Source organism: Bos indicus x Bos taurus, chromosome 7 (genome assembly GCF_003369695.1).
Source record: "Bos indicus x Bos taurus breed Angus x Brahman F1 hybrid chromosome 7, Bos_hybrid_MaternalHap_v2.0, whole genome shotgun sequence".
In the NCBI taxonomy this organism is placed as follows: domain Eukaryota; kingdom Metazoa; phylum Chordata; class Mammalia; order Artiodactyla; family Bovidae; genus Bos; species Bos indicus x Bos taurus.
Genome location: NC_040082.1, coordinates 59,089,403 through 59,111,950, shown reverse-complemented (window position 1 = coordinate 59,111,950; position 22,548 = coordinate 59,089,403). Strand labels below are relative to the sequence as shown.

Genomic DNA, 22,548 nt, shown 5'->3' with positions numbered 1-22,548 from the left:
CTCTCTGCTTTTAAAAAAACAACAGGCAACATATTATTTTAATTTTCTGAGCACATTTCCCCCCTTAGGACTGGGAGTAAACTAGGTATTTCTCCCCTGATGTTGGCTGCAATGAATGGACATGTTCCTGCAGTGAAACTGCTGCTTGATATGGGTTCAGATATTAATGCCCAAATAGAGACCAATCGGAACACAGCTCTCACCTTGGCCTGTTTCCAAGGCCGAGCGGAAGTAGTGAGCTTGCTTCTGGACCGAAAAGCCAATGTTGAACATAGGGCAAAGGTAAGCATTTTATAACTTGTCAACTACTTCAGACATATTTCTAATAGAAAGAGCATAATATAACATAGCATAGCACACTCAAATTGAATGTGCTATTTTAAATTTTTCTAAGTTAAAATTAGGAAATTCCTGCCCCAGTGCAGGATTGTAGAATAGTGCTATCCAGTGGTCGTTGACACACTGTCACCATTCCTAACTTTATTAAGGACAGCTAAGATCTCCTTTAATGAGACAGGTGCTTTACCATTGGTAAAAATCTCAATCAAAAATTACTTTATAAATTACAAAACTGAGGGAACTAAAATTGAGGCAACTATAATCTGCTTGTAACAGATTATGACAATTTAATGACAGTGTAGCATTTAGAAAGTAGGAGTTAGTATGTCAGTGTTTATAATTTCTCTTCTTAGCACTATTAGGTACTTAGACCCCCTGAAACATGTAGCTTATGTATAATTCTTTATAACCAGACAATGGTCAATTTAGTAGTCATTCCAAATTGAAAATGTCTGAATGAAAGTCTCTTATTTTTTCCCCTGATTATCACTTTTTTATTTCTTAAAAGAGACAGTTACTGTCTCATGTAGATTTATAATAACAGAGATGTTATGAACTGTTTTTTATTACCATAAGGTAGTATAAGTTAATTTAGTCTAGCATGTCTTAACAGAATCTAACAATTTTCACTTGCTATTTTAGTAAAGCTTAAGAGTGAATTTTGCTTAGCTCTCTTGGGAGAGAAAATAAGAAATAGAATCCACTTATAAGTCATTGTTTCAGTCCTTTAAAGAAATCAATGTAATTTACCCACATAATTTTTTGGTTTAAACAGACTGGTCTTACCCCCTTGATGGAAGCTGCTTCTGGGGGATATGCAGAGGTTGGAAGAGTTCTCCTAGATAAAGGAGCAGATGTCAATGCCCCCCCTGTGCCTTCCTCAAGAGACACTGCTTTAACAATAGCAGCGGACAAAGGTCACTACAAATTTTGTGAGCTCTTGATTAATAGGTAGGTAAATTTTATATTTGTAAAAATTTCCTATGATCCCTTTCACTTTTCAGAGCCTTTACAGTTAATAAAATTGTTTTACTTTATTTGACATTTAAAAGAACAGAGTATTTGCTGCTTTATAAAAGAGAAAAGATAAATTAGAGAAAAAAAGGAAAAGTTAGCCACTTCTCATAGGAAGCAAGCTATACTAACATTCTTTGATTTGTACAGGGGAGCCCATATTGATGTTCGTAACAAGAAGGGAAACACACCACTTTGGTTGGCATCCAATGGTGGTCATTTTGAAGTGGTGCAGTTGCTAGTGCGATCAGGTGCTGATGTGGATGGAGCTGATAACCGGAAAATCACACCTCTTATGTCAGCATTTCGAAAGGTAACTTGATGTGGACAAAAATGACAGAATTTGTTTAAAACTACTGAATTTTAAGTTGAAGTCATAGGAGAAAGATAAATTGGTCTTGAGGAATTGACGCTGTTTCTATATACACACCCCTGCTATCTGTACTCTCTTTATGGCCAAATCTAAGAGCTGTATGGTAGTTCCCTATAAGCAACTTTGCTGTTAAATAACTTCATATCTTGAAGAGTTTTGTTATATTTTTGTACATAAAACATGAGATTTCAGGGCAGATATTACGGGTAGATAGATGTTTAAGAGGAACAAAAACAAGTAGACTCTCATAAAAATTTATTATACCTCCTGTATACATTAAGGTTTACTTCTCTGCTGTATATTACAAAGCTTTCCCATTAAAATTGTGATAGACTATAAACTACTTAACATGGCTTACAAAGCCCTGTATGATATGGCTCATGCCAGCCTCAGACCAGTCATTTCTACTGCCGTACCCCTTTGCTCACTACACTTCAGCCACTGGCCTAGAATTCACTAAATTTTTAACTTCCTGAGGCCCTTTGCTCACTTTCTTTTCCTGAAATATTCTTTCACTTGCTTTTCACCTTGCTCACTTCTCGTTATTCTTTACGTCCACTCCTTAAATATAATTTCTCAGAAAGTCCTTTCCTAACTTGCAATCTGAAAAGTTTCTCTTGTTCTGTTTTATAGTTCACCATTATTTTCTTATCTCATTTTGTAATTATACATGCAAACATGTATTAGTTTTTTAATGCTCCTCTCCCCAGTTAGGGGCTTCCTTTGGTGGCTTGAATAGTAAAGAATCTGCCCCAGACCCAGGTTCAATCCCTGGGTCAGGAAGATCCCCTGGAGAAGGAAATGGCAACCAACTCCAGGATTCTTGCCTGGAGAATTCCATGGACAGAGGGACCTGGCAGGCTACAGTCCATGGAGTCGTGAGGAATTGGACATGATTGAGTGACTTTCACTCTCACTCCCTAATTAGACTGGAAGATCTATGAAGGTGAAGATTCATGATTGTCTTTTTCACCACTATTTATACCTAGTTGTTCAGCACAGTGCCTGACACACACTAGATGGTCAGTAAATAGCTATTGAATGAAAGCAATGTAAGTTACCTGTCTTTTAAAAAATCTTAAATATTTTTTCCGATTTTTTCTTTCCTTTAAATTGAGATATAACTTATATATATTAAAAGTGCACAAATCTAAGATGCTAAGTTTAATGAGTTTTAATAAATGCATATACCTATGTAACCCACATCCCATAAAGATATAAACTACTTCCATAATCCTAGAAACTTTAATCATTCCCATTCTCAGTTAATTCCCTGCCCAAGAGGCAACTACTTTTCTGGCTTTTGCCACCATCAGACTAATTATTTTTTATTGTTTTATTTTTTGGCTACACCATGGCACGTGCAAGATTTTATTTATAGTTATCCCACCAAGGATCAGACCCGTACACATGCACTGGAAGCACAGAACCTTAACTACTGGACCACCAGGGAATTTTCCCCATCAGATTACTTCTTGAAGATGTTTTAGAACCTTAGTATTAGGGGAAACTATGCAAGTTTGGTTGTTAAAATAGATGTACTTTTAATGATTACAGATCATCAAGCCTCTGATAATACCATCTAGAAAATGTTTCACCTAGATTCAAGTCATAGGACTCAGATAAATATGACAGTCCACCTTGTTTAGTTTAGTAAGATAGAGCCAAAGTTGTTGTTGTAGTTCAGTCACTAAGTCGTGTCTGACTCTTTGCAACCCCATGATCTGCAGCATGCCAGGCTTCTCTGTCATTCACTGTCTCCTGGAGTTTGCTCAAATTCATGTCCATTGAATCTGTGATGCTATCTAACCATCTCAGCCTATGCCACCCCCATCTCCTTTTGCCTTCAGTCAAGGTCTTTTCCAGTGAGTTTTCAGAGTTAATTTCCTTTGGGATTTACTGGTTTGGTCTCCTTGCAATCCAAAGGACTCTCAAGAGACTTCTCCAGCACCACAATTCAAAAGCATCAGTTCTTCTGCACTCAGCCTTCTTTATGGTCTAACTCTCACATCCGTACATGACTACTGGAAAAACCATAGCCTTGACTAGATAGACCTTTGTCAGCAAAGTGATGTCTTTGCTTTTGAAGACACTGTGTAGGTGTATCATAACGTTCCTTCCAAGGAGCATGCTTCTTTTAGTTTCATGGCTGCAGTCACTGTCCCCAGTGATTCCAGATGCCATGATCTTGGTTTTTTGAATGTTAAGTTTTAAGCCAGCTTTTTCACTCTTCTCTTTCACCCTCATCAAGAAGCTCTTTAGTTCCTCTTCACTTTCTGTGGTTAGAGTGGTATCATCTGCATATCTGACATTGTTGATGTTTCTCCTGGAAATCTTGATTCCAGCTTGTGATTCATCCAGCCTGGCATTTCGCATGATATACTCTGCATATAAGTTAAATAAACAGGGTGACAATATACAGCCTGGATGTACTCCTTTCCAATTTTGAACCAGTCAAAATTATCAGTTCCATGTAAAGTTCTAACTGTTGTTCTAACTGGAGGAGGGAATGGCAAACCACTCCACTATCCTTGCAGTGAGAACCCCATGAACAGTAAGAAAAAGCAAAAAGGGGCAAAATAATGCTTTGGAATTTAGAATATCCTCTTTTAGATCTAGTTTCCCTTTTATATTGAGAGATATTTCACATCACCAGTTTTTATTTTATTAATAGATTTATTTCTATTTCTATTCAAAAGTATTTCTATTTTCAGTGGGATGTGAGCAAATTAAATTTAGGAGAAATGTCATTTGGTCTTCCATGTATTTCCCATCATGTTGTACTTAGCTCTCTCTGTTCATATTTTCATAGTTTCAATTGTTAAGTTTAGTAAATTCTGAAGTGTTACTATACCTTTTACTCTTAAGTTTTTAAGGATATGGGCCAGCTTTCAGTGCTTTCTTTTGTGTACTTTTTGTTGTACTTTTTACAGGGTCATGTAAAAGTTGTTCAGTATTTGGTTAAGGAAGTCAATCAGTTCCCTTCTGATATAGAATGCATGAGATACATAGCAACAATCACTGATAAGGTAGGTTTAATATGCTGTTGAAGCACATTTTTATTCTTTATGGAATTATATACCAAAGTATATGTTAACAGCCTGTTCTTTTCATCCTTTATAAGACAGATAACCTGATTTTTCAGTGATTAGTTTCTCCATTTGCAAATGAAGAATGAGTATAATTTATAAATTATTTTGAGATTTTCTGCCTAATACAGACTGTAATTACAGCAACTGCATCTAAACTTTATCATTAGATTATTAGTCTGATTAGACAGTTTTCTAAGAACACATAAACTTTTTAAGAAAATGGTAGCTTATTTTGATTTTTCAGTCTAACTCTAGATTCAAAGGATAACTTGATTTGGTTTAGTAAATATTCAATAATTTGGGCTTTAAGCCCTGAACTTTGGTGTACTTACCAACTCAAGTTTTATTGGCCTCTTTTTGTGTTTCCATATTTATATAATTCCATTTCTGGTATAGGAACTGTTGAAAAAATGTCACCAATGTGTTGAGACAATTGTGAAGGCTAAAGACCAACAGGCTGCAGAAGCAAATAAGAATGCAAGTATTCTTTTAAAGGAACTTGATCTGGAAAAGGTGAGTGAGAAATATAATTTTCCTTTTTAGAACTGGTTGAAAATCTAGTAGAATACATTTGCTACTTATAGGACTATAATCTTAACAAAATCTCTTTTTATAAAATGATAAATTATCAAACTACCATCAGTTTTTTTTATTCTGACCTGTTATACAAAACATATTTTTAACCATATAAGTGAAGAATTAGTTTTTAAACACGTCACAGTTTTCTACATGATATTATTGCCTAAGCTGTTTTACCATTAGTGTAGGCAGAAATTTATTAAGACATTGGAAATCTTTCTTTATTATAAGATCTGGGGTATCGGTTGTTTATTAAATTCTTAAAGAGTAAATGTCTAAGTTTCCTTGGATGTGCTAATATAATGGAAAATTTTTTTTAAAAGATCACCTTTCTGAGGCTCAGTGTGCCTCAGAAAATGAGGGTGTTCTTATGAACCCAGAAGTTATATTAAAAGAATAAATACTATAATCAAGTAGAGTTAGAATGTGTGAGATAGCTTAACATTAAGATATTTCATTGATGATAAAAGAAAGGGGAAAAATCATTTTAGAGATGCCAAAATTTTGATACCAATTCTTAGTTTGTTTAGGAAAAAAAAAAAAAAAACTTGTTAAAAAAAAGAATAAAAAGTTGCTTAAAATCAATAAGACAAAAGATAACTTGCCCAGAATGAAAAATAATTTCATGGGCAATTCACAGAAAAAGAAATATAAATTTTCAGTAAATAAATGGAGAAGGCACAGCTTCATGAATAAACAAAGAAATGCACAGTGAAAGAGTGATTTAAATTTCCTTTGCCAGACTAGGGAAACTCAAAATTTAAATGTTTGGGGAAAAAACATTTAAAGGTTTGATAATAGCTGTTGATGGCTAGGATGTGGAGAAATTAGCACTTTGGTATGACTTTTGATACATGGTATAAATTAGTGTAATTATTAATGGAGATGATTTGACAAATTAAAAAGAGAGCATACCTTTACTCCAGTCATTCCTCTTTTAGAAATTTAGCCTAAGGTAAATACTTTGACAGATGCTCAAAGATGCATTCACTGTTAAATAGCTTATAATAAGGGGAAAGGTAAAAACCTTAAAGTTTTATCATTAGGAAATTAAGTAAATTCTAATACCTCCATGATAAACTTGATTATAGTTAAAATCACAAGTGGAAAAAATAATACTCATTTTAAAATAAAGGGAAGTTTAAAGTTTGATGACTTCTATGGTTCCTTCCATGTCTGTAATTTTATTTTTGTGTAACTACCCAGGGGTATGGTCAGCAATTCCCTGAACAGCCATTTTGCTCTTATGCTACAAAAATGATAAAATAATTGTTAACTGAATATGCAGTTTCTTCTTTCAGTCCTCAGACCCTTTCTCATTTACATAGGCAGTTTAGAGACTTTATTTTTTTTTTCTTTCTTTGGCCACACTATAAAGTGCAGAAGAGTAAAATTTGGGGCTTTGTAGGCCATACAAACTGTCATGACTCTCTGACTCTGCTGTGGTAGTATGAAAGCACCTACAGACAGTGGTTAAATGAATGTGTTCCAGTAGAATTTTATTTATGGACATCAGAATTTTAATTTTGTGATATTTTTGCATGTCATGAAATGTTTACCTTTTCATTTTTTTCAACCATTTAAAATGTAAAAGTTATTCTTAGCATTCAAGCCATAATTTGCTGATACCTAGTTTTGGATAAATAAAAATGTTAAAAATAGCTTATTTGTGACTTAGAATTGTAAATTATAGTTTTGAGGAAAGTGCTTTACCAGGACAACTGGACTTCATTGTCAGTTTCATATGGTGAGGATTTTTTAGATAATTTCCATAGAAATGTGAGTAATTTGATGTGTTTTCTGTTTGTTTCAAGCTTTCTTTATGATGTGAGGCAACCACTGTCATGTTCCCCTTTCTGAAAATAAATAATTTCTATAATGGCCTCCTAAGGACATTTTCATAGTGAAATTTGTTAATATCTTATAAAGATTGTAACAGCTGCATTTTAATTAAACAATGCCACATAAATCTAGGTAGTCAGCAATCTACTTTCTGTCTCTATGGATTTGCTTATTCCAGACGTTTGATATTTGGAATCATCATACAGTATTTGGTCCTCTGTGACTGGCTTCTTTTGCTTCATGTTTTTAAGGTTTATCCATATTGTAGCATATATCATTACTTCATTTTTTTATTGCTGAATAATATCCCATTATATAGATACACAACATTTGGTTTATGCATTTATTAGTTGTTGAACATTTAGTTTGTTTCCACTTCATAGGTATACAAGTTGTTTGTTTTGTTTTATTATGGAATGTTTCATGAATTTGTATGGCATTCTTATGCAGGAGTAATGCTAACCTTCTGTATTCAATTTTTTTTTGTAAGTTTGGTGCCAAAGCAAGCATGGCATACAAGTTTTTGTATGAATATGTTTTCATTTCTCTTGGGTATATATCTGGGAATGGAATTGCTAGCTCATATGGCAGTTTTGTGCTTAACCACTTGAGAAACTGCCAGATTGTTTCCAAGGTAGCTGCATCATTTTATAATCCTACCAGCAGTGAATGAAGTCTTCAGTTTCTTCTCATTCTAACCATGATTTATCTGTCTTTTTGATTAGCCATCCTAGTGACAGTGAAATGGGTGTCTCATTGTGATTTGATATGCTTTTCCCTGATGGTTTGTGATATTGAGCATCTGTGTTTATTGGCCATTTGTATATTGTTTGTAGAAATGTCTCCAGATCCTTTGCCCATTTTTAATTGATTGATTTGTCTTTTCATTATTGAGTTATAAGAGTTCTTTATCAATTCCTGATACAAAACCCTTACCAGATGTAAGATTTGCAAAAATTTTTTCCTATGTTTTTTCACTTTATTGATGATCCCTTTGAAGCACAACAACTTTTAATTTTGATGATATCCAGCATATCTGTTTCTTCTTTCGTTGCTTTTATAAATGTGTGTTAAGAGTGACATACATGAGAAACCCCATGTATCATAAACAAAAGCATCATTTCATTATTTATTTTGAATCATTGCATTATTGTTAAGATGAGATAAAGAGTCGGGAAGGACTTAGTGACTAAAACAACAATTTTATTCACAGTCAAGAGAGGAGAGCAGAAAGCAAGCTCTTGCAGCTAAAAGAGAGAAAAGAAAAGAAAAGAGAAAGAAGAAAAAAGAGGAGCAGAAAAGAAAGCAGGAAGAAGACGAGGAAAACAAACCTAAGGAGAATTCAGAACTACCGGAAGATGAAGATGAAGAGGAGAATGAGGAAGATGGTGAGAAATGGACCGTCTGAATTAATGATAAAAATTCTTTGTGTTTATCAGCTTGGGAGAAGGCAACGGTACCCCACTCCAGTACTCTTGCCTGGAAAATCCCATGGACGGAGGGCCTGGTGGGCTGTAGTCTGTGGGGTTGCTAAGAGTCGGACACGACTAAGCGACTTCACTTTCACTTTTCACTTTCATGCACTGGAGAAGGAAATGGCAACCCACTCCAGTGTTCTTGCCTGGAGAATCCCAGGGATGGGGGAGCCTGGTGGGCTGCCATCTTTGGGGTCGCAGAGAGTCAGACATGACTGAAGCGACTTAGCAGCAGCAGCAGCAGCTTCATTTTGAGTGCTTTTTGCTCTCAAAACTAATTCTAGTTAAATATTCAATTACTTTAATCTGAAATTGACAGTTGACTTCTGTATTCAGTATTTCACATTGTAAAGTGACATAGACAAACAGAAGGGGAAGACATTCAGGTGTAATTTAAGTTCCCTGTAAAAACATTATGTATGTCCTAAAGTGATACCATAAGAGGTTTGCCAGCTTTTCTTCAGGTTCTTCCTTACTCTCTCATTCCCCAGTTAGAAACTGGGGAGAGGTCTAGTTCCTCAGTTAACTAAGGTTTAGTGTTGAAGCTGTATAGCACTGGGGCCCATTACTCTCAAAGAATTGTTTATTGTACAGTCTGGCAGTTATAGTAATAGGCAAATGATTTTGCTCTATTCGAATTCTAATTCTAAAATGCTATTTTAAAAACTTCTTAAATCCAATCTGTATTGTGATTTTTGGTTAGTTCATGAGACTAGCATTTCAAAGCTTAAGACTGTTAATGTTTTTGTACTGAGTTAGACATCAAAATATGATACTTTCATTCTCACAACTGTAAAGATTTGTTTATTTACTAGTGAATACTGATAAAAGGAAATTATGACTAAGAGTGAATTATGAATTATTAGGTATATTCTGTCACAATTTGTTTTGAGATCCGTGGCGCTCAGTGTGATTTATATCCTTTTTCACAGTGGAGCAAGAAGTTCCCATAGAACCTCCTAGTGCGACTACCACCACCACAATTGGAATCTCTGCAACATCTGCAACATTCACAAATGTGTTTGGGAAAAAAAGGGCCAATGTTGTGACAACTCCTAGCACCAACCGCAAAAATAAGAAGAACAAAACCAAAGAGACTCCTCCCACTGCACATTTAATATTACCAGAACAACATATATCCTTAGCACAGCAAAAGGCAGATAAGAATAAAATAAACGGAGAAAGCAAAGGTGGTGGTGCAGGTGGGAATAGTGATTCAGATAACTTGGACAGCACAGATTGCAACAGTGAGAGTAGCAGTGGTGGTAAAAGCCAAGAATTAAATTTCACTATGGATGTGAATTCTTCTAGCGATAGGAGATACCCCCTACTGCTACTCCATTCCCAGGAGGAAAAGACAAGTACCGCTGCTTCCAAAACTCCAACACGGTAAAATTTTCTGACTTGTTAACTCTGTACCTACCTTTCCTTTTGCATACCTGGCACAAGAACTTGAAGTAACACAAGTTGTGTTAAATAATTTAAGTCTACCACATTATCTGTCTTCAACATTTAAAACTGAAACATTTAAAACCGGTGTCCTCCTAATCGTGTGCTAGTTATGAAAGGAAATTATTAGAACTTTTAAGATTTAATTTTGAAGTTGAAAATGTTAGCATACCTTGGTTTTACTTTAATTATGTCATTTTATTGATTATATATAGTCCTTTTGACTTCTGAATCCATTTTAATACTAAAATAAATGATGGATTCTTTGCCCTATTTCTGTTTTTCTGAATTGTTAATAATTTGATGTGCCAAATTTTAATTCAAATATTTCAGCAAATCTCTTGAGCTTCTATCTTAAAATTTATCTTTTATTGGATTTGATATTTCTCTTAGACTTGAAGGCGAAGTGAATCCTAATTCCTTATCAACAACCTACAAGTCAGTGTCATTGCCATTAAGTTCTCCAAACATAAAGCTGAATCTGACTAGCCCTAAAAGGGGGCAAAAAAGAGAGGAAGGATGGAAAGAAGTTGTCCGAAGGCAAGTACAATTAGTCTCATCTTTTTAACTTATCTCCTCGTTTTCTCCTATTGTGAGATGGTTACCCAGTTAATTAATGAGTAATTTGAATGTGACTATTATTTTCAACTATAATGCCATACTATATCCAGAGTGGACTAAAGCAAAATTAGAAACAGTATGTAAATTTTATATGTATATTTTATATGATACAAGAAATGTTGGCTTTAGGAAAAACAAAAAATACTTTATTAAAGCATAAGATATAACAGTTTACAGACAAATCATACAAAAAGGTCACAAACTTCTTAAGAGAGATTCACTTGACAGCAAAGTCACAATGTTATTAGGGCTATGATATTGTTTAATGGTCCCATTTTGAGTCAGGCAAGTTTGTTCATCTACATAGAGTTCACTAAAGAATCGTTGTCTACTTTTAACTAATGCAGTTAGATCACTGTAAAAGGTGGGGAAAGAGCTCATAAAATTAAAACTTCCTTCTCCTTCAAAAAAATAAAGACAAATAGAAACACCCCTGCAGCTAACTTTGACAACTCTCTTTATTCACACTGCTCTATACTTAAACCATGATGAATAAAAACAGAGGGGGACCAGTGCTTTAAAATGTTTCACACAATCCAGAAGGTATTTCAAGCCTCTGCTCATGCTTTACAACAGGGAATTAGGACAAGACACAGATTTACTAGTGTGCACTTTATCACCAAAGGACTAAGATGTCTGAAGTTTTATTGTATAATTTTTCTAAGACTTTTTGTCCATTAGAAGCAAACAAAAAAGGAAGAAGTCTTGGCAGAACAGGAGAAATGATGTGCACTTAATAATTAGATTGATTTAAGTATTATACTATTTATGGCCTAGTCTATGCTCTAGCTTTCAAAATGTCTAGTCTTCCCAGTTTGTCTACATTGGGATATTAAATTTTGATCATGAAATGTATTTTAGAGTCTGCAACTGGGTATTCTTCTGGACGGTATAGTTCAAAGTTTGAGGGTGGAATCTTCAAGGGGGTAATCTTGACAGTCAGCAGTGACCACATGAAAATAATGGATGTTGCTTTCCTTTGGTTCTGCCAGCAAACACTGAGTTTCCACAATAATCCTGCAAGAGACCCAGGCCATCTTGTCAGATCCCAGTGTCAGCCTCTGGTGTTCTCTCTAGTTCCACTTGCCTCAGATCAGATCAGATCAGTCGCTCAGTCGTGTCCGACTCTTTGCGACCCCATGAATCGCAGCACGCCAGGCCTCCCTGTCCATCACCAACTCCCAGAGTTCACTGAGACTCACGTCCATCGAGTCAGTGATGCCATCCAGCCATCTCATCCTCTGTCGTCCCCTTCTCCTCCCGCCCCCAATCCCTCCCAGCATCAGGATCTTTTCCAATGAATCAACTCTTCGCATGCCTCACACAAGTGGAATTCATACACTTGTGAGTTGTTTTTTATGTAATTCAACTCCGAGGCTTATTGCTTAGTAAAGTCGTTGAAACTGATAACCTGCCTGTACTCATTTTCATATAGAGTTTAACAATGTGGTATGCATTATTTTAATTTTGAAAGTATCAATATATATGATCATTGCCATTCAGTTAACATGTGATAGTTTGAATGCTGAGATCGTGAGTGACTTAAGTATAATTTTTTTCAAATGGCAATGTGTTTTTCATCTTTACTAAATTAAATTCAGTATAAGAGGTCAGTTTCTAAATAAAAGCCTCTAATAACTTCCTCTTTAAGGTTTGATAAATACTATTCTCCAGATACTCATGAACATACTTACTGAGACATGTTTTTTTTTTGAGACATGTTTTTTTAATAAATATTTTTGTTTCATATGCTCATGTATGTGGTCTTCATTTTATAGGTCAAAAAAATTATCTGTTCCAGCCTCAGTGGTTTCCAGAATAATGGGAAGAGGAGGATGCAACATCACTGCAATTCAAGATGTTACTGGTGCCCACATTGATGTGGATAAACAAAAAGATAAGAATGGCGAGAGAATGATCACAATTAGGTGATTATGAAATATATATATATATATATATATTTAGTTCTGTGAGGAAGTTAAACTGTATTAGAAGCACATTATTCTTAGCCATGGTACTATCAGAATTTTAATTCGTGGTAAAGATTACCTAGTTTTTTATGATTTTGATCTTGTTTTGTTTTTTGTTTGTTTTCTCCCCAGGGGTGGTACAGAATCAACAAGATCTGCAGTTCAACTTATTAATGCACTTATTCAAGATCCTGCTAAGGAACTGGAAGACTTGATTCCTAAAAACCATATCAGAACACCTGCCAGCATCAAAGCCATTCATGCAAACTTCTCATCTGGAGTAGGCACCACAGCAGCTTCCAGTAAAAATGCATTTCCTTTGGGTGCTCCAAGTCTGGTAACTTCACAGGCAACAACATTATCTACGTTCCAGCCCACTAATAAACTTAATAAGAACGTTCCAGCAAATGTACGTTCTTCTTTCCCAGTTTCTCTGCCCTTAGCTTATCCCCACCCGCATTTTGCCCTGTTGGCTGCTCAAACCATGCAACAGATTCGGCATCCTCGCTTACCCATGGCCCAGTTTGGAGGAACCTTCTCACCCTCTCCTAACACTTGGGGACCATTCCCAGTGAGACCTGTGAATCCTGGCAACACAAACAGCTCTCCAAAGCATAATAATACAGGCCGTCTACCTAACCAGAACGGAACTGTTCTACCGTCAGAGTCTACTGGACTAGCTACTGCCAGTTGCCCTATCACTGTCTCTTCTGTAGTTGCTGCCAGTCAGCAACTGTGTGTGACTAATACCCGGACTCCTTCATCAGTCAGAAAGCAGCTGTTTGCCTGTGTGCCTAAGACAAGCCCTCCAGCAACAGTGATTACTTCTATGACAAGCACTTGTAGTTCCCTGCCTTCAGTCTCCTCTGCACCTATCACTAGTGGGCAAGTTCCCACCACATTTCTGCCTGCAAGTACTTCTCAAGCACAGCTTTCTTCACAAAAGATGGAGTCTTTCTCTGCCATGCCTGCCCCCAAAGAGAAACTGTCCACACAGGACCAGTCCACGGCAAACCTGTGTCCCCCCTCTTCAACTGCCAACAGCTGCAGTAGCTCTGCCAGCAACACCCCAGGAGCTCCAGAAACTCACCCATCTGGTAGTCCCACTCCTCTGTCCAATAACACACAGGAGGAAGCACAGCCATCCAGTGTGTCTGATTTAAGTCCTATGTCAATGCCTTTTGCATCTAATTCAGAACCTGCTCCATTGACTTTAGCATCACCTAGATTGGTTGCTGCTGATAATCAGGATACCAGTAATTTACCTCAGTTAGCTGTACCAGCACCTCGAGTTTCTCATCGATTGCAACCCAGAGGTTCTTTCTACTCAGTGGTACCAAATGCAACTATACACCAGGATCCCCAGTCCATTTTTGTTACAAATCCAGTTCCTTTAACACCACCTCAAGGCCCACCAGCTACAGTGCAGCTTTCTTCAGCCATGAACATTATGAATGGTTCTCAGATGCACATTAACCCAGCAAATAAATCTTTGCCACCTACGTTTGGCCCGGCCACGCTTTTCAATCACTTCAGTAGTCTCTTTGATAGCAGTCAGGTGCCAGCTAACCAGGGTTGGGGAGATGGTCCTCTGTCCTCACGAGTTGCTGCAGATGCCTCTTTCACTGTTCAGTCAGCATTTCTGGGTAGCTCTGTACTTGGACACTTGGAGAACGTGCACCCTGACAATTCCAAGGCACCTGGCTTCAGATCACCTTCCCAGCGAGTTTCTACTAGTCCAGTTGGTAAGTTATTGTAACTATCATGACTGCGCAATTTGGGGCTTTAACAACATAATCTAACCTTCCAAAGATAATAAAGCATTTATTTTATACATAATATTTATTGCATGATCATGAAGAAATAAGGGTGTTATCATAAACAGTAAAGACCCCTTAATGACTGCTGATTGAGTGGACAAAAAACTAGTTGTAGGTTAGTCACTCAAATATGAACTGCTTTATATTCTTTTTTATGATCTCTCTGTACCTGTTATCAAGGAAGTTACACCTTATGTCAGTTCATTTTCTTAGAATTGATATAAGATATTCATAAAAGGGACCCATAGGATGCTTCAAGGATTCCAAATTCACAGACATTTTTTAAATCAAAGTGAGTGTTTGCATTTCTTAGATTTAAAAATGTTGGATTACAATTCATAATCTACATTCTTTGTTTTCAGTCATGGGTGCTCAGAATGAATATTAAATGATGTCTTAACCCATCTTATTTATAGTAGATGGAGCTGCTTGAAGAGATCCAGTCGTGTATGCGCTCTTACTTTTAAAAAACAATTTCAAATCAGCTCTTTGTTCCTTGAAATTAGAAATTAGCTACTGAAGCAGTATAAGAAAGATTTGGAAAGATAAGAGGCTAGTGGTGGTTCAAAGATATTTGGAAAGCCAGAATCTATTTTCCAGAGTCTAAGGGCCAAAATTTTGTTCCAGTTTGCTCTATAATGCTCTGATTTAGTCCAATCTGCTCTAATAAATGCTAAAAAACAAATTAGAAATTGTGGCTGACCTAGAATGGGGGTAAGAAGTGATAGTGCCACTTATTTAGCATTTTTTTTCCAGTTGGAAAACTTCCCAGAGCCCATTTCCATTTTATTAATTATAAACTGATCTAAGTTGTTTAAAATTTGTGAGTTTACTAAACTTTGTGAGTTTACTAAAATTTGTGAGCCTTAGCATTTCTATCAGATACGTTTCCATTTACTTTTCAGGAAAACATAGCTGTTATATCATCTTTCAAATAAAAATAAATATTACATAAGACCATCTGTGGTCCAAAAATATTATTCTCCAGGATTTTTTTTTCTATAAATAGGTGCTATTTTAACTTTTCATTTTGGTCAAAACTAATAAAGTTTTCAGAGGCCCCAGGATGAAAGAAGAGCTCATTGCCAATGCTCAGACTGTGGTAAAATTTAATTAATTTTTAAATTAGTCCTTCACGTGACTGGCAGTAACTAATATGTGAATTTAGATGCCTTAGCTAGAGTTGAGCTTGAGATCTTTCATATTCCAGTGTTTGAGCTCTTTGCACTCTAATACTATATCCCAGAAGATGTACAGATTATGAATGGCTGGAAGAAAGAAAGTCAAGGAAATCATCCATCTAATTTGGTAGTAAACCAGGTTTGGGATCCTTATTATTCAGATCTGTAACATCAAAATTACTTATTACTAATTAAAAAACAATTTTTTTTTTTAAAGCAAGCATTAATCCTTGACCTTCATTCCAGGGTCCAGGATTGATTAAGCTTGGCTTCATTTCTTAACTGCCTGGGTGGTTTCTTTCGTTGACCTTCTTTCAAAAAACAAGAAAGCATGTAGAGAAATTGGAACTTTCAAACTCTGCTGGCAGAAATTTAAAATGTTACAGCCACTTTGGAAAAATAGTTCCTTAAGAAATTAAAAAGGGTTACCATATGATCCAGTAATTCTTCTCCTATGTATACCCAAGAGAAAACATATGCCTACACAAAAACTGGTATCCTCATGGCAACACCATTCATAATAGCCAGAAAGTGGAAACAATCCAATGTCCATCAATTGATGAATGGAAAACAAAATGTGGTGTATCTATATAAGAAGATATTATTCTCAGTATAATGTATATTCGATATTATGAGATAAAGTAAAAGAAATGGAGTAGTTATTTGTGGTACAACATAGATAAACTTTGAAACCATTTTGCTAAGTGAAAGAAGCCAGTCACAAATGACCACATATTGTATAATTCTTTTTATATGAAATTTCTAGAATAGGCAAATCTAGAGAGAAAAAAAAATGTTAGTAGTTGCTTAAAGGTTCAGATATGGATCAGGTAAAGGAGGATGGAGAGTGACAGGTAATGCATACATTTTCTTTTAGTGTGGACAAAAATGTTCTAAAATTGACTATGGTGATGGTTGTACAACCCAGTGAATATACTAAAGACCTGCCTGAGAATTTTGAATTTTTTATGTTGATGTTAACTACTTTTTCCTGAAATGAAATGAGCACCTATAATCCTTTTCCAGATCCTTGCCCTCTTTCCCTACTATATTCTCCAGAGAAAGCAATGGAATTTGAGAAGACTATCAAATTCAGACTTATATAAACTAGATATTGATAGAAATTTTGATGTAGTTTGCAACTTTTGATTTTCTTTTTTTGGTAAGATGGAGTTCTGAAATTATCTTTAGTTTAATAGTATGCTTTTCCTCCTTGTCAGGAAGAAAAAAATTGGTAGATTGTTATTCATTTTGCATAGGGAATGACTATAATTATAGAGATGAACAGCTATTCTTCCAAGTAATAGGTAACACTTAGTCACAACATGTTGTCATTTCATATCCCCTCCAATGAAGGCTTTGAGATTTATCTGAAACATACTCCAGGTAACTGCCATTCCTAAACACTGGACTTTCTATATCTAGTGTTGCCTGAGGTATTCTTCTCGACTGCAAGAAAAAAAAATGGGTTTGGGACATACAGTGTGGTATAAATGGATTCTTGTTGCTGTGATCCACAGAATAAACTGTGTGCTTTCTTCTTTTTTAAAGAGGAATTAAGTAAACTTTGGACTTTCATTTTTTAAAGCCTTAGCTAATTTGATTTCTTGGACCTGTTTTATTTCAGGATTACCGTCCATTGACCCATCAGGCAGCTCCCCATCTTCCTCTTCTGCTCCTCTGACAAGTTTTTCCAGCATACCAGGAACTCGGGTTTTCCTGCAAGGGCCAGCTCCTGTTGGGACCCCTAGTTTCAACAGACAACATTTTTCTCCCCACCCTTGGACGAGCGCCTCAAACTCATGTAGGAATCCTGGAGGAAATCGTCCCAAAGAATCTCTAATAAGTTATTAAATCATTTGTTATAGGGAACACCATATTGTAATTTTAAGTAATCTAAGTTATATGCAAATACCCAAGGTTTGTATTGCAGTCATGTCAAAAATTATCAGTCGTTTATAGGATAGAAAACTTGAGAAGGGTCAGGCTATTCTTTCAAGCCAGACTTGAAGTTACACTGAGACTTGGATCAAGAAAAGAGGTACAAAGAAAAGAGAGAAACTGAGGAAGAAGCTGCTTACCCTCTTGGTTTGAGTTCAGCTTTTTTGTATCCTCTATTTTCTGATGAACCATGGCATTTTTATCAAGAGTCACCTCTTTTAGTATCCAAACCACCACCTAAGGATCTAGTTACTTTATAGCAATCTAAGCATCATTTGTTATTAACTCATTCAGTATATCTGCCTTGAGTTTAAAAAAAAAAAAAAAGGGAAGTAGTTTTATAAGATGCTTTGAGGACAGTATTGTGAAATGGTTGTATTTAAATATCTAATCAGTTTGGTATGATTCCTCATTTATTTTTACATTTGAGGAAACTGTATTGCCATTTATAAGTAAAAATATTCCCCTGTTCTGACTTATTTCAATATTTAGAATAGATGAAGTTCTAAAAGGATGTGAACAGGATTTGATTTTTTTTTTAATGAGCATCATGAGGTAGTCAGTGAATATTGGTCCTTTGACAAAAGAACTACAGCAAGAATAAATAGGGCCTTCTTCCTTTCTAGCCTTGTTCAGTTCAATTAAAAAAAAAAATTTAGACTATTTGTACTTGCTTCAGGCAGTAGTAGTATAGGATAATGTATATATAACTCATATATTTTCATTTGAATGATCTTGCAAAATGAAAATTTTCTTTCCAGAACCTGTATTGTGGAATAGATCTTTCCAACAAGGTTTCTCATATTTTTATAATTTGAATTTTTATATGTAATAAAACAATAGAGAAATATTTTGCCACCAGGTGACTCTCCTATTCCATCTGTTTCTTCGGGATCATCTTCACCTCTTTCAGCCACTTCTGCCCCACCAACATTGGGCCAACCAAAAGGAGGCAGTGCCAGTCAGGATCGAAAAATCCCTCCCCCCATTGGAACAGAGAGACTAGCCCGAATTCGACAAGGAGGGTCTGTCGCACAAGCCCCTGTGGGAACCGGTTTTGTCGCTCCTGTTGGACACAGTGGAATCTGGTCATTTGGTGTCAATGCCATGTCAGGTACAGTTATAGTGCCCTCTGTCTGGAGGGATATCGAGTAAATTGTGAGATTTTGCCTTTTAAACTTAGTTCCTTATCTAAATAAGCTTAATTCCTACACTTAACCAGTAGGATTGTTTAAACCTTTGAGGAGCCCAGTCCAGTCTCAAAGTCTGGAATGTTAGTTTGGGTTATATATTAATAATAGATGTAATGTGTATGATAGTAATAAATATAATAAATAGTTAATTAGAAATTAAAAATTCAAAGCATACTTCCTTTCCCTCTTAAGCTTTTCATTGGAGAATGGGACAATCATTTGATTTCTTTCAGATAGCATTTAATCTTTTGAAGGACAAGGTAGAGTGTTTGGGATATTCCGAAGACTACATCCAGTTACAGGAACTTGGTTTTTTTTTGGATTGCAAAGATTTTTATGAATGTGTCCTGAGCTATCAAAGGAATGCTTTTGATTAAATTTAGTATGAAAAACTCCAGTGGTAATGTTTTGTTATTTTATCCAGATAAATATCTAACTCTTGATTTCAATTCTTTTTATAGAAGGGTTATCAGGTTGGTCACAGTCTGTGATAGGGAACCATCCAATGCATCAACAATTGTCAGACCCAAGCACATTCTCTCAGCATCAGCCAATGGAGAGAGATGATTCTGGAATGGTAGCCCCCTCTAACATTTTTCATCAGCCTATGGCAAGCAGTTTTGTGGATTTTTCTAAAGTGAGTTGACAAACATCATTGTACTTGTTTAACACTTTGCCAGCCAATGTAGTCACATGTTAAGGAGTAATTTGTACTGAAATAATTCTCGTTTTTGGTTATAACTAGTTTGTTTCTATGAATTTGTCAGATCTTTTATCTATTTTCAAAAGTGGGTTATGTTGTTTATGTTAGTTTGTCCTCGAACTATCCTGAAGATGCTGCCATCTTCTTTCCAAACCTGGAAGATTTGACTTTTGCTGCTTTGCATCTGGCTGCCACAGCTGAGAAGGGAGGCCTCTCCCTCTCTGGAAAGCTGGCTCTGAGCTCACCATTGCGCTCTTGTCTGCTCTGAGAGCTTCCAGGTTGCCGTAAAGCCAGACTGTGGCTGCAAGCTATCGTGTAGAATTCCCTTTTCTTAGCACAAGCTTAAGTAAATCTAAAATGTGGAAAAGTTGGGGTATTATATGTTCATAAAATATTGGAAATTTCCCAATCATTGAATATTGGGTTTAGTTGTTTTCTCTATTCTCAGTGAAAATGTGTTGCTGACGTAGATAACTACTTTCGGTTTCTCAACACTGTACAATGGTGCTGTACATACTCTGGAGTTCTTTGAATGAAGGGAAATGAGAGAGATCTATGCTGGTATTATGGAATCATCATTTACAGTCACTTTATGATTACACCATTCTGCTGTTTTAGGGTCTACCAATTTCCATGTATGGAGGCACCATAATACCCTCCCATCCTCAGCTTGCTGATGTTCCAGGAGGCCCTCTGTTTAATGGACTTCACAACCCAGATCCTTCTTGGAACCCTATGATAAAAGTTATTCAAAATTCAACTGAATGCACTGATGCCCAGCAGGTAAAATGAACTTAATGCTCTTTTATTTTTCAGATTTATCATGTCATCCTTTTAATTCTTTGGGTAATACAAGTTCTGAATATCAAAAGTCAAGACATCTTACCACCTTGATCTGAATTAAGTTTTTCAGTATCAAGATAATGCTACTTAACATTTTGTTTCATGTACTGTATTCTTTCTAGGCAGAAACAGTGAATTGCCATTGCATTTATATATTCGTTTTGTAAATGTCTAAAGATTCCTAATTAGAAATTCCAATTTTTCCTCCCCCTTTTCAGATTTGGCCTGGCACGTGGGCACCTCATATTGGAAACATGCATCTCAAATATGTCAACTAAGTTAGAAGGTCTTACTCTTTAGCCTTGTTTGAGAAATTTTGACCTTGGAAGAACCCTGGGGATTTTTTTTTAATGTGCCTAAGAAATTTTCTCTGAGGCTTTAGCAATGGAAATTTGATTGCCCCTTGTATAAGAACAAATTGATTTCCTAACCACCTGATTATGTTCTCTGGTTAGTTTAGCCATTTTGAAATTAGTGCTTTGGGCTAAACATACTGAATGCTACTTGTATGCAGAAAAGAATTAGATGATTACATATTTCAACCTTTTAGGGTGGTAAATACATGTACAATTGTTTACATACTTAAAAGGAAAAAGTTGAGTAAATTTCTTGTCATATAGTGGCTCTACTTAATGTAGCCTGTATTAATGTGAAATATTTACCAGATATTCAATAAAAAGATGAACAGTGTTTAGAAGTGGGGTGTGATCCTTTCAGTGGTCATGCAGGTACTGCCCAATCCACAATCATATTGAACCAAGTTGTTAATACTATATTTGTAATAGTCTTCTCACATTTTACACTTTAGAGTTCATTCTTAGATTGCCTTGCAAAAGCACTTTTAGAATAAGTTGTATACTTACTCTGTTAAACTTCCTTGTTCTTTGGTTTTCTTGCATATATTTTTATAAGTGAGAATGTTTCAAGCCCCTGTAATGTATCCTATCTGATTTTAGCAGATAGGCCATTAAAAGGTTTAGCTCTTTGTGGATCATGAATATGTTAATAAGAACAGTAGGATTTCAGTCAGATGACACTGAACAAACTTAAGACACCCAGATCACCCTTCAGACTCCTTTTGTGCTTCCTGACTTTTTAATCTAAAGATTTATTTTGGTTATAGGTGTTTAAGTTTTGAGTTGGGACATAGGAGGGGGTGGGGTGACTCATGTAATTCTGTTGTATTGTCAAATCAGCTGAATGTTTATAAATATGTGACTAATTCTGAGCTTAGTTTCATGAAGAGCCAATATGGTCAACAAACTAAACTCAGGAACCCTGGAATGGATTGCTTTGGCCAAACTATAGGCTATGCCAAGAATCTGATGCAATAGAGAAGAAAAAAACTATCCAAATGAAAAGAACAGTTATCAACTTGTTCATGTTGTAACGTGGTTGAATTACTTGGTCTTAGATAAAAGCAATCTAAAAAAGAAAACAAAATGTTGGAGACTGATAGAGAAGCCAGAACACACTTTAAGGCAAAGAAGCTTGCACAGAAAAATAGTAACTAGGAGCACAGCCATACCAGAAACACTTTTCTACTCTCATACCAACAGGAGTTCTTAATCTTCTCTGCCTTCCTCCTAGAGCCACCACTAGATGAGATACACAATGTTGTTCTATGTTAGACATACCTGGTTCTTTTGTCTTCTATATTATATTACATATGAAAGATTTCTTATTTTCTATTTTGATTGGATTTAGAAACTATCACTGGTGTTGAAGCTACTGCCTTTGTAATGCTTAATAACCACATCAGGTAGTCTCAAGAGACCTCCTCACCTTGAGGGGAACAAAGGAACCCTAGGATCACCTGCATATCTTGCTGTATCCAGTTATCACTAATAACACCACCCCCCCCACAAAAAAATCACCGAATATTAGTGAAATGAATGGAACTACTCTTGATGAAACATATAGTGAGAGATAATATTAAGTAAACTATTCAGTGGGACAAAAAGTAAGTGGTGTTCTATCTTAACTAATTAAAGTACATTTGAATTTTTGGAAGAGCTCTTCCAATATCTTCTACACCCTGAGGACAACAGAATGAGAAACTTTATCTCAGGTCAGGAACTAGAACCCAAAAGAAGAAGATACAATTATAAGA

General features: G+C 35.8%; 1 protein-coding gene across 10 annotated transcripts in view; it reads left to right on the top strand.

The window, feature by feature from the left end:
• Nucleotides 1–22,548, top strand: part of LOC113895271 (ankyrin repeat and KH domain-containing protein 1) — a 112,597-nt gene that overhangs the window by 83,668 nt on the left and 6,381 nt on the right. For 4 of the 10 annotated variants that reach the window (XM_027546260.1, XM_027546267.1, XM_027546258.1 and 1 more), the window contains 14 exons: nt 69–282; nt 1,115–1,290; nt 1,504–1,666; nt 4,660–4,755; nt 5,215–5,331; nt 8,453–8,627; nt 9,647–10,103; nt 10,557–10,703; nt 12,563–12,712; nt 12,887–14,499; nt 17,383–17,559; nt 18,559–18,810; nt 19,351–19,526; nt 20,211–20,375. In XM_027546260.1, coding sequence (XP_027402061.1) covers nt 69–282; nt 1,115–1,290; nt 1,504–1,666; nt 4,660–4,755; nt 5,215–5,331; nt 8,453–8,627; nt 9,647–10,103; nt 10,557–10,703; nt 12,563–12,712; nt 12,887–14,499; nt 17,383–17,559; nt 18,559–18,810; nt 19,351–19,526; nt 20,211–20,375 — 4,078 coding nt within the window. Of the gene's footprint in view, nt 1–68; nt 283–1,114; nt 1,291–1,503; nt 1,667–4,659; nt 4,756–5,214; nt 5,332–8,452; nt 8,628–9,646; nt 10,104–10,556; nt 10,704–12,562; nt 12,713–12,886; nt 14,500–17,382; nt 17,560–18,558; nt 18,811–19,350; nt 19,527–20,210; nt 20,376–20,653; nt 21,133–22,548 lie in introns of those variants that run through there. The other 6 variants (XM_027546268.1, XM_027546263.1, XM_027546265.1 and 3 more) reach the window with 3 other exon arrangements.